The sequence below is a fragment of the Marmota monax genome, unplaced genomic scaffold (assembly GCF_021218885.2).
Source record: "Marmota monax isolate L192 unplaced genomic scaffold, Marmota_monax_Labrador192_F-V1.1 WCK01_AAM20220418_F8-fsc00041, whole genome shotgun sequence".
NCBI lineage: Eukaryota > Metazoa > Chordata > Mammalia > Rodentia > Sciuridae > Marmota > Marmota monax.
The window spans coordinates 8,617,628-8,630,842 of NW_026695238.1; the positions used below are offsets into that span (position 1 = coordinate 8,617,628).

General features: G+C 38.8%; 1 protein-coding gene across 9 annotated transcripts in view; it reads right to left on the reverse strand.

Moving 5' to 3' along the window:
- Dock10 (dedicator of cytokinesis 10) overlaps positions 1-13,215 on the reverse strand; it is a 234,253-nt gene that overhangs the window by 98,592 nt on the left and 122,446 nt on the right. For all 9 annotated transcript variants that reach the window (XM_058577514.1, XM_058577513.1, XM_046439593.2 and 6 more), the window contains exon 4: positions 3,222-3,304. In XM_058577514.1, the coding sequence (XP_058433497.1) occupies positions 3,222-3,304 (83 nt within the window). The remainder of the gene's footprint in view (positions 1-3,221; positions 3,305-13,215) is intronic.

Here is a 13,215-nt window from a genome sequence, read left to right on the forward strand (position 1 = left end):
TTATACTACTAATAATCAAAACTTTCATGCAGAAAATGTTAAAAAATTTTTTTCAACAATTTCCCAAATGTTACATTTATTACTTAGATAGTCTCTATTATGCTATGTTACAATTTACATCTCTACACTCTTTTATAAAATAAAATTTCCTTTAAGCATTCCCCTTAGGTCCACTTTAACTGTTCAAAAATAACTCAGAAGATATGAGATAACAGGAATGAGGTCAATAGCAAAACAACCAAATGCAGTCGTCTTTGTGTCCATGCTGACTTCATTTCTCAATTTAAAAAAATATATATACATATATATGTGTGTGTGTGTGTGTGTGTGTGTGTGTGTATCAGTGAGTTCAAGTTAGGGTTGATGTGGGCATGTCCTTCCAGTGCCAGCTTTTCCCAATTCTAAGTTTCCTGAATCCAGTTCATACCTGATAACTAGAAGAACCACAAGAACGCCAGCCACATATGAGAAAACAAGCCCCTAAACTGAAGAAGTTCCCGTTCTAGGGGAGGAGGGAGTCCAGAATAAATTGGGCATAAGTCAGCACAAGTTGCCTGAGTGAAAATGGTTGTTGGAAAAATCAAAGGGTTTCAAGAGATGCATTGCACAGCAGGGTGGCCAACGTTAATGACCAACACCCCATTCTTACAAACTTCAGAAGGAGTCACGTGAAGTGCTCTCACTGCAAAAATGATGACAACTAGGAGGATTTTTTAATTAGCTGGATTTGACCAGTCCAGTGTCTGTGGACTTCAGAACGTCTTGCCGCACATGTAAAAATGCACGATGCTATCTGGCAACTTAAAATAAATGATGAAAAAAAAAAAAAAATCGGAGAGAAGAGAGTGATTGGGTGGGAGAGGCAGAGATCAAGATTAGTAAAGGTGGGCACGGGAGGCCTCTCTAGGGAGGTGTCCTTTAGGTTGAGCATGAGAAGCAGCCAGTTTGAGCCACTTTAGGGAAACATCATTCCCGCAGAGGGAAGCATAAGAGTGAAGGTGCTGAGGAGGACAAGCTCAGAGCACCCAGGAGTGGAAGGCAGCGAGACTGGGCATGGGGAGGAAGGACAGTGGGAGGAGGTGAGCTCAGCTGCGCAGGGCACGGTCCTGGGCCCTGATGGTGGACAGTGTTTCCACTACCTCTGAGGTTTGAGGGCTACTAGGGCTGTTCTTAGTCTTGGTCCCAATGGTTCCCAGGGCGCAACTTCTCTGTCTTTAAAGAAAACCAGCCATCACTCTCACATCAGTCCTGGGGGCTACTGTGCAAGACTACCTTGTCTTTTAAAGATCGTGGGAAAGTCAGCACTTCAGGCTCTTGCCTTTAAATTCCCCGAACCCCCAGGAGCATTCTGTCATCTCTTAGAGCCTTTAGAATCTTGGGTAAAGGCCAGTCAGGGATCTTACCCTCGGAGCTTGATTCCAACGGAGTTATGATTTATTGTCAGTCTCATTTATCAGTTTTTCACTTAAATTTCCTTCATCACCTCTGTAAGAATGGTGGCACCTCTCGGTGCCCAAGTTTCCTCTATAAAATGTGGAAGAGTTTCTAACCGATGGTTATTAAATGAGATAACATACTTATGGCATCTAGCATATTCTAACTCACTCACTGTAGACACTCAAGAAACATTCTTTTGTCCTTTACAAAATTATTCTGTCCTAACTCAGCCCAGCTAGGCTGGCCATACCTTATTTGATCTTTAGTCAAAAAATATAAGTTTAGGAAGTTTCCTTTTCTATATCAAATCTACTATGGTTAAAAAATATTTCATGTGTCACAGATCTCTGTACTTTACCTAGGGGATAAATGAAGTCAGTGGTATAAGCTTTTTATGTTGCTCTGATCACCTGGGAACTCCAAGTTCAGTGTTGATATTTATTTATGTTTATATTTTACCTTTTATGGTTTATATTTTGCTTTTTAGCTAGAAATACTGTATCTTTCTAGTTTCTTCTTATGAACAATTTATTTTTAAAGAAGCAGGGTTCTTAAAAGACAAAAAATGCATTTTTAAATTTAAAATATATCCACCTCTTTTTTCACTTTTTTATGATTGCACATTGGTATTTTGCAGCCTCAGCAACCCATAAAAAGAAGTGATCAGTTTAAATTAGTAGCAGACATATGGAAATTCTAATCCAGGAGGTATGAAAATGATTTACCTCTACTAGCCTCAGAAGGCCCAAGTAAATTAATCTGTTTCCACCACTGACCTAAATATGCAGTCTTTAGGAGGGAGTGCTTAGCTTGGCAAAACCCTGTAAAAATAGAATTCTTCTGTTCAATGTTACAGTCTTCATTATTCTTGGGTGCATGCTACAGGATTGTCTTCTGGAACTTCTTATTTTCATTTTGAATATATACAGTTAATTCATGTTTCTAACTTGTGGCAGCCTTACTCTTCCCCTTCTTGGTATCAATTTCCACTTCCTTCAGCTAAAGTAAGGGAAATTCTCGAGAATATTTGTTCTCACGAGAAGAATCTGCATGCTCTATGAGAATCCCAGTTCGACAATGAGGGCCTGTACCTGCCGCTAGTGGACAAACTTCCTCTGTGATTTCAGTAGAGGAAGACTCCTGGAAATGTACATTATTTTACTTTATCTTTTTCTTTATTACATCATGGATGTAAGAAAGTATAAATGGTGTTTGGGAACAAAGTCACTAAAGTGACCTTGGAAAGACATTTTTTTGGAGAGGGAGCTCAATGCTGCTATGATACCTCTCCTCACTTGATGCACAGTCTTCCAATTGGTTGGACATGATTTCCAAGTTGTAACCACTTCTCAGAACTATTCTCAGAAAGAGGAAGTCTGGGTGGTAAAAAAATGCTTTGCTTTTCAATGGTATCTACAAAAAGCATGTGACTAATACTCAGAGGTTTTGAATGTCATAATTACTTAGGAGGGCCCAGAGTGTGGCAGGACCTTCCCAACAGGAAGTTCCCAGAATTACCCAACTGGAATGACTGAGTCTAGAAGAACATCTAGAAATTTGGTAGAAGTCAATGTCCAGTGCTGGGAAAAAAGACTCGATGTTTCGGAGGAACACTGCTTTGCTCTTCATAGTAAGGCAACTCCAAAATAACGAGCCTCTGTCTCTTGCTTCTGTGGCTTCCCCTGCAATCTGTTTGCAGTGGACCAAGCAAATTGTTAAAGAGGTAAAACCAGAAGATGTCACCCCTGCTGAAATTTCCCACAGTCCTTATCACAGGTTCTTACCGGGGTAGCTGTCGAATGTCTCCAGAATATTGTTCATATTTGTAGTTTACCACGTACCATTGGGAACTATAAAATTTACAAGCCTGAAAGGGAGAAAAAGACAATTATAAAAATTATCATTAAAAAAAAATCAGCTGTTCTGGCACAATGGACCATGAAGACAGTTCTAATCCCCAGGTGGCAGTATGGTGGCTGCTAGTGATTCTAAGTTGGGTGAGGAACATTGGGGTTTCTCTAAGATCATATAAATCTTTTGCCTTTTTAAAGGTAGATAAGGGGCTTTCTCTCTATAGTCACTTTACGTTTTCCAATGAAATGGAAATTTATCCTTTTCCAGATGCATGGAAGAGGAATCATTTAACATATTTATTCTATTTTATTCCATCAGGAAAACCCTAATCCAATCACAATTGACTCAGACCGGATACGTTGCTAACTTGGGGAGCATCATTCTCCCGGCTTCCTTGGCAACGCTTCCGTTATCTACCGGTCTTAGTGGTGAAGGATGTTGCTATTGATGTGCAATTCTTTTGTCATAATTTTAGCCTAATTTCTTCTTGCTCTTGCTTGAGTAACTGATCTTTTTCTTTTTTGCATTAGTGCCCTTGTCAGCCTGAAATGGGTTTTCCATTGGCCCTGGTTGCCTTCTGAGCCCACAGCCTTCTCTACAATGATTCATAGATTTTATAATAGATGTGAAAAAAAAAAGATAACTGAAAACTGTTTCAAAACCCAAGCGAATAGCCCAAAGTAACTTTCCTATGGTGGTACACAATGGCTGAGTTTATAGTACTTATTGATAGCAAATACTTTATTGCTTGGGCTTTATAATGGAGATTTCACTAGGTGGCTTTTAAGACTCCTTTCAGTTCTAACATCCTATGATTCTGGGAGTTAAAAAGCTGTCAATTAGGACAAAAGGACACTCTATATTCTTGCACTAGTGGAAGACAATAAATTCTTTGCACTGTGAGGAATGAGGGCTATGATGGTCTCTGTCATGAATCAGGAGGAGGGAAGGAGGGGCCCTCTGGGCACTGTGGACAGTGGTAGGCAGCACAGGTTCCCCAGCATGCAGCTCCAGATGCTCAGAGGAGGCAGGAAAGGAGGATGGTTGTTAGGAAGGCCTTTGCTGTTCTGGATCTTGCTGGCCTTGAATTCTCTCCACACCATAGCTTTATTTGTTCAGGGAAGTGCCCACGCACAAACTGGGGAGTAGGAGGAGAGAGGCATGAGTACAGGACAAATGAAGGCTTTGAAAACAAGTGGTGGCAGAGCGGACTATGGTGGTTACTGGGGGTGAGGAGGTAGAGCAGGGGGAGGGAGAGCAGGGGGCGCTAGTGGGGACCGACGTGAGCCAGACTTTCTGGTGTGTGCTGCACCAAGGGGTCACCACAGTGATTATGGGCTGCATATTTCCAAAAGCTGAAAGAAAGCATTTTGAATGCTTTTGCCACAAATGATAAATGTTGGAGGAGGAAGACCTGTCCGCCCTGACTTCAACGTTGCATAGTGTACAGCTACTCCTAACGTCACGCGACAATCATCATGTTTCTATTGATCCGTTTCAAAAATTAAATAAATTAATTGACAAATGAAAAAAAGAACAGGGACGCCTTCTCCTCCCCTCAATAAAAGTACAGCAACAAGACAGATGAGCCTGGAGAGGAGGAAAAGGAAATCCAGGAGTCTACAAAGATGGGGAATGTGAGCAAAGCAGTGTAGTTAGACAAAACTCAATGTATTAACTTTCAATCCTGCAAAGCACATGTTTCTGGAAATAGGAGGAAAACTGAGCCTTCCTCAGCTCTTGGCTAAAATGTTTTATCTTCATTTTAGACAAAGATGACGAGGATTCAGACAAGGAGCAGAGGGGCTCATGGCGTTCCAAGTAAGGGGGCCAGAAGTTCCCTGACTGAAGTTCTCACCTCTCCCCTACTTTCCTTTCTCTTCACCTTGCTTTAATGAAACAAAATATATTGAAAATGGAAAACAAAAATGCCTAAAGCTCACCCCTTCCTCCTTTTACGATCTTTTTTTCTGGTACGTAGTTGTACCCAGTTTTCCTTTACGTATGCATTTCTCTGTGCGTATTGTTTTTCTGTCACCTCGCGCATTCTCAAGAGATTTACATTTGCTTCCTAAATTTTACTTTAAATCAGTAGAACATAAAGGTCACACCTTAATTCAATACCCTAGTCTGCCCGTTTTGAGGCTCATTCATCTACTAATTTGTTCAGTGAGCATTCCGAAGCCCTTAACATGTACCTAGAATCGTTCTAGGTGACGGGAATGCAGTAAGGAACAGGGAACAAAAATCCACGCCCTCTAGAATTCAGGAAACACAAGTGAACTGTGCCATGTGTTAGAAAATTGTAGCCTCCTAATACAACAGGAGAAGGGGGATCGGAGATTTGGGGCAAGGGAGCCAATTTAAATAGGATGGTTAGGTCAGGTCTTACAGAAAATGTGATGTTTGAGCAAAGACTTAAAGGACAAGACAAAGAGGATTTTTTTTTTTTTAGTGGTTACTTTACTTTAAATCTTGTGCCATCATGAGAGAAAAATAAAGATAACAACAACAACAACAAAATGCCTCAGACCTTATCTTTTCCCATAAGGCCTTCTCATCCTCCCCCAGGACCAACCAGGTTGGATAATTTTCTTGAGATAGGTTGCTCAAAGTAGCCCAAGAATCTTTTATAAACAAACAAACCAACAAACAAAAAACCCTGCCAAACCAGTACAGAGGCTTTATGAGCTACATGCACACGAACGGAACATGGCCCAGAAGCTACAAAGCTTTACTCTTGTCCCAGGACTAGTGCCGACGCCTCATGTTATCTTGGTAAAATCATTTTCTTTATTTTGGATCTCAGATTTAGCTATTGAACATTGAGAATACTGAATGGGATTTGAGGTTACTGCCACATAATTTCTATCTGCAAACTCCCTGATCTGCAGTTTTTAGTGGAACACAGATGCAGTAATTCATGATTCACTCATTGTCTATTCCTGCTATGGGTAGTCCTCTGCTTAACCATGATAAGTATGTATCCTCACACACATTATTCACACCATTCACAATAGGCCACAGGCTCAACTGAATCTGAGATACGTTAATCCTCAGATTTGCTGACCAAAACCAAATATGGCACTTTCTTATACTGGTAAAGAACTACTCCTCCCCTCCCCTCCCCTCCCCTCCCCTCCCTCTCCTCTCCTCCCTTCCCTTCCTTTGCCTTTCTCCCTCCCTCCCTCCATCTCTCTCTTCTTTCCTTCCTTCCTGTTGTATATATTTGTCAGATTCTGCAAGGAGATGCTCAGCTTGCTTCTGACCTAGATTCTACACGTGGTACAAGGAAGATTTCAAACTGAATATGAGTTGAAAAGTCCATTCAGCTAATTTGTGAATTGTTTAATGATTGCAGACTTTCCCCCCCCTCTCTTGGCACTGGAGATTGAACCCATGGGTGCTTGACCATTGAGCAATATCCTCAGTCCTTTCTATTTTTGAGAGAGGATCTCACTAAGTTTCCCAGGCTGGCCTTGAACTTGTGATTCTTCTGTCTCAGCCTGCCAAATTGCTGAGATTATAGGTGTGTGCCACAGTCCTCAGCACATATATTTTTAAAAACACATCTGATCATCGTTCTGGATATATTGATGGTATATTTGTTTCTGTTCATGAGTCAGATCTGGTTTTGAATTTTTTTCTGCCACGTGTTAGCTGTGGCATCTCAACTGAATACAATGTAATACCTTTAAATTTCTTCCACTATCTAATTAATACCAAGTTCACTAGGCTCAAATAGATAATTTCTGTGAAGAACCTAGTGTAGAGCAAGAACTCAATAAATGTTTGCTTTAAATATCAGCATTCTCAGAAAGTTTGATTCCATGCTTAATTTACATTCACAACAATTGCTAATAACAACTTGTTTTCCTTGATTTATAAAGATAAGAGTTTTGGAGAAATATATTAGGTTTTATTATCAAAAACTCATTTTATTCAAATTACTTCTGAATTTATTTGCTAAGTTTCCTGTATCTGGTGGTGGGTAGGTAAGAATTAGGATTGGACTAAATGACTCTTAAGAACCCTTGTAAATATGCAATTTTTCTGCTTCTGAGAAAGCCAGTACATTTTACAAACATAACCATTTTTTCTTACAGAGTTATGGCATTTTGGCAATGTTATGCATAGAAATTCATTCTCTATTCTTTGTGCCAGCCCACACAGTCACTCTAAGAAGATTATTAAAAACTACTATAATTATGACTACAGCTCCTCTTTGTCCAGAGACTAAGCTGAAATGATCTGCTGCAAATTCAGTCACAGGCAACAACTCTGCCTAAGTCAGTCAATAGCCCCAGTTCTCCCTAGTGACTTCCTGGCCCACAGCATGTGTTTCACAGTACCAACTCTGGATCCTTTCAGATGGAGACGGTCACAGGGTCACAGCATACTTCCAAGTTAAATACTGTCAATCTTGAGCAACTGCTCGCTCAGCTGGTTGGTTTTTCCAACCAGCAATCCCTCTCTGACGTGCATTTCACTCCTTATGTGTCTGCTCGAGGAGCGCTGATGCTTGCCTTCTCTGTCTCTACGTGTTTCAACATGAGAAAGAGAGCCAAAGCCAACATGGTAAAAGGCTTATGTGCCATGAGGATAATGTTTCCTAAATGGTGGACAATGTCCTACTACTGGCCGTGAATCCTCTGAGGCTGGTCATTAAAATACATGTTCCTCATCATGCTACTGAAATAAGTGAGACCCAGAAAGTCAAGGGTCAGATGTTTTCTCTCACATGCAGAAGCTAGACCAAATTAAGGGCAAAAAACGAGGAGGGAATACCATGAAAATAGATGAGAGATGGATGGAGCAGAAGAAGGGGGTTGAGGGACAGGGAGGAGGAATGAGGACAGGGAGGACTCATGGGATGAGCCTGGCCTCACTTTTCTATGTAGGTGTATGAATGCACCACAGTGAGTTTCACCTTTATGTATATCCAAATTGGACTAATTTCTAAAAACTATAAGTACATAGAGGACAGATTAGGAGGGTATAGAATAGGAAACAGGGGGAGGGAGAAAAGCAGGGAAAGGAGAAGTACTGGGGACTGAATTGGGGCAAATTCGATTCCACGCTTGTATAATTATGTCAGAATGAACCCCAATATAATGCATAGCTATAATGCACTAATAAAAAAATTCAGGTTCCTGGGTGCCATCTGAGATCCACTGAACAAAAATCCCAGGCTGGTGGGCATAATCTGCATTGTAAGAAGTAGCTTGGGTGACTCTGAGAGCTGCACCTCAGATGCAGCTCTATCTTTTCACAAGAGTAATAAGGTGGCCATGTCCTTGTTACAGAGTCTGACCAAGAACCAAGAGCCTCAGAGCTCAGCTTCACACCTGGACCCTGGTGATTTACATCAATCAGCCCTTTAAAAGGACATACCTACTCTGTCAAGGGGCTCTGTTCCTAGTGAACATTCAATTTATATTTGTTGAGTGATCTCTTTATGTCCTTTAGAAATGACTAAAAATGATTCTGGGACAATTCTGAAAAATCTAAATACTTTAGAAAAGAGCAGATAATCATAAAAGGTGCCTTACAATACTGTAAAGAAAATATTTCATTTTTCTCCTTTTCTCTCCTCTTCTGAGAATCATTAGAATCAATTCAAATCATGTTCTATCCCTCAAATAGCAATTTGGGGTTGGCAAAACAATGTGTCCTTCTCTTACAGGGGCTGATTATTAGATTCTGGCTGCAGAGTAATAAACAGGTAACAGATGGCTTTTTAGATGCAAAATTATTTTTCTTTCTGGCTATAGAGGTTTATTTAATTATATACTAGTTTCTTGCCAGAAAGATTAATGCAACCACAAAAGGTGTCCATTTTGGCCCTTTGTCCCCACTGGGATTAATTCTGTATTTGTAAAATAATGGTGATAATTTTCATGCTCCAGCCATTCTTTATAAAGTTTAGAAGTAATTATGGCTATTGTATAAAAATGTTGAAAACGAGGCATCATGAAATTAAGTGAATTGAGGCAAATTGTGCATTGAAAGGATAGCTGAATAATTTTTCGACTATCCTGAGGCATTTCAGAGAGGACACAAACACTGATGTCCATTCCAACAGTTAATATAAGAGATGGTATTTCTGCAAACCAGGACATGTGGTCACTCTATATGCGGACATTGTAGAGAAAAGCAGAAAAGCACACAAAACATTTTTCCCTTCAATTGGATCAAATTATCTGTTTCTTTAAAATACAATAATTTCTACATCATTAAAACAGGTTGAAAACAGTTAATGGGTTCTTAAAACTTATTCTATGCTCTTGTCAGAAGAGAAAAAAATAACAAGTTTGGATAATAGAAATAATACAAATACGATTCAGTTTCAGAAATCATGGCACAATCTTATTAATGGGTTTTGTTTCTGATTTACAAAAATACTACATGCTCTGTAAGCATGCATGTGCAATGTCAACCAGACTGTCATATCAGGTGCCAGCCATAAGTAAAAAGCATTTTAAAGCTTTCTCTTGCTTTGAATTTCTGGGTAGGCTAAGGTGTCATTTAGGATCTTTATTGACTGTAAATTGAAAGTGAATGAAAATATTTGTTTTCTCTTTTCAAAATGTGTTCTGCCATGGCAACTGCATAAACTGTAAAATTAGCCTTTCATCCACCACACCTGTGCAGGACTTGGAACACATACTCCAGTTTCCAGTTGGATTCTACCACTGGTCACTCAGGACACCAATAGTAGTGGATGGTACTAAAAAACCTTGGCAACATTATGTCTGATCAGTCTCCACAGGTAAGACATATAACCTGGGTTATAATTCAGTGTAATTGAAAACTGAAGTTCAAATTTAAAATGGGTTCTGTTTTATTCTTAAACTCCAGGATCTCTGAATTGTACAACTGTGTTCACCCACTGCCAAACATTTTAGAATGATTTTTATTGTGGAGAAGGGGAGGCCAGTTTAGAATTGGAATGGCTTTTCACATTTGGAAAAAGACTACTGGTCTAGGGATTTCAGTGAATAGAAAATGAATATCTCCAGGGTTGTTAATGTGCCATACGTTACCACTTTGTTTCCAATGGTGTCTTTCCAGGTACATTTCATTCCCAATGCCACCAGAAAATTAAAAATGCATTTGAATCTACCTTAATCTTTACTTTTAAAAAAATATTTACTACTTTAAATATTAAACATTTAGTGTAAAAAAAAATCCATTTTTTTCAGACCATGACAAGAATACAGTTATCATTTACAAAAAAAAGATGGCCAGATATGGAAAAACAATATATTTTGATATCCTGATTTTTCCATTAAGTTTTTTTTATATATATATTTTTAGTTGGTGATAGACCTTTATTTTATTTATTTATATGTGGTGCTGAGAATCGAACCCAGTGCCTCACACATGCCGGGCAAGTGAGCTACTGCTGAGCCATAGCCACAGCTCCTCCATTAAGTTTTTTGAGGTCACAAAATAAACACAGCTTTACTTGTAAATCTATCTTTTAAAACTACATGCAAGATGAAATTTTAATAGGAATTGCATTAATTATGCATAGAACTTCTGGTAGTATGGACATTTTGACACTATTAATTCTACCTATCCAAGAACATGAGAGATCTTTCCATCTTCTAAGGTCTTCTTCAATTTCTTTCTTTAGTGTTTTGTAGTTTCATTATAGAGGTCTTTCACCTATTTTGTTAGATTTATTTCCAGGCATTTTATTTATTTTTTGAGGCTATTTTTTCTTAATTTCTCTTTCAGCTAATTTATCATTGGTGTATAAGAATATAATTGATTTATGGGTGTCAATTTTATATCCTTCTACTTTGCTGAATTTGTTAATGAGTTCTAGAAGTTTTCTGGTGGAGAATTTTGGGTCTTTTTAATACAGAATCATGTCATTGGCAAGTAGGGGTAGTTTGGGCTCTTCTTTTCCTATTTGTATTCCTTTAATTTCTTTATTTTACCTAATTGCTCTGACTAGAGTTTCAAGGACTATGTTGAATAGAAGTGGTGAAAGAGGGCATCCATGCCTTGTTCCAGTTTTTAGAGGGAGTGCTTTCAGTTTTTCTCCGTTTAGAATTTCAGTGACATTCTTTATAGAAATGGAAAAAGCAATCATGAAATTTATTTGGAAAAAATGAGAGGCCCAGAAAAGGCAAAGCAAGCCTCAGTGAGAAAAGTGAAGCAGGAGACATCACGACACCAGACCTTAAGTTACGCTATCTGTCGTAACAAAAGTAGCACGGTATTGGGGCCAAAACAGACATAGAGACCAGCGAAACAGAAGACACAGAGACAAACCCATATAAATACAGTCATCTCATCCCAGACAAAGGTACCATCAACACATACTACAAAAAAAATGGAGGCCAAAGTCTCCATCATGTTGGCTTAGGAACCAACTTCCTCAACAAGATTCCGAAAGCACAAAAAGTAAAACCAAGAATCAATAAATGGGATGGCCTCAAACCAAAAAGCTTCTTCACAGCAAAGGAAACAATCAAGAATGTTAATAGAGAGCCTCCAGAATGGGAGGAAAAATCTTTGCCAGCTGCCCCTCAGATAGAGCATGACTCTCCAGGATTCTTTATGTAGAACTCAAAAAACTTAACACTGAAAACAAACAAACAAACAAACAAAAAAACAAACAAATAACCTGATCAACAAATGGGCAAAGGAACTGAACAGACACATCACAGAAGAAATACAATATATATGAAAAATGTTCAACATCTCTAGCAATGAGAGTAATGCAAATCAAAACTACACTGAGATTCTGGGCTGAGGTTGTGGCTCAGCGGTAGAGCATTCACCTGGTGCGTGAGAGGCCATGGGTTCGATTCTCAGCACCACATACAAATAAATAAATAAATAAAAAGAAAGTTATTGTGTCCAACTACAACTAAAAAATAAATATTTGGAAAAAATATTAAAAAAATACACCAAGATTCCATCTTACTCCAGTCAGAATGGCAATTATCAAGAATATAAGCAACAATAAATGTTGGTGAGGATGTGGTGAAAAAGGTACACTCAGACATTTCTGGTGGGACTGCAAATTTGTGCAACCACTATGGAAAGCAGCATGGAAATTCCTCAGAAAACTTGCAATGGAAGTGACATTTGACCCAGTCACAGCCCACTCCTCAGTTTATACCCAAAGGCTTAAAATCAGTATATTACTGTGATGCAGCTATATCAATGTTCATAGCAGCTCTATTCACAACAGTTAAGCTATGGAACCAACCTAGGTGCCCTTCAATAGATGAATGGATAAAGAAAATGTGGTATATATACAAAATGGAATATTACTCAGCCTTAAAGAAGAGTAAAATTATGGCATTTGCAGGTAACTGGCTGGAGCTAGAGAATGTTCATGTAGCCCTGGTGTCAAATCATGAAACTCAGTTGTAGAGGGAGCAACACCAAGTTTTCTGAGTTCTGGTCTAACACTCATGAGTGCACTGAAATCATTCATTTGGTATCCATATTTGATAATTAGGAAACAACATTCATTTTACTTAATTTATATGTATATATGCAACCCACCCCCTCAAATCATAGATACAGGTTTTTTTTTTTTTTCGGGTATCAAAAATGAAAAGCAGTGAATTTGTTTTGTAGCCAGCCCCCTCCTCTGTAACTTTCTTCACTTTTCCTAGGACTCCATTTGTTTCCTATCTCCTTTACTCCCATGAAGTTGCATGTGGCTTCTTCTTTGAATATTTACATTTTTTTTTCCTGAAGTGGCTGAATGCCTTTTGCTTAAGCCCAAATGGTTAAAGAGAGAAAGAGGCAAATGATTCATTTGCAATATCTGATCATTCGTTGATCATTTTTTTTGTGTATGTGTGTTTGTGAAATTTTTGTTTTTCAATAAATTAACAATATTTTGGCAGGTAACTTAAAGATTGAAAAATGGCCTTGCTTCTGGAC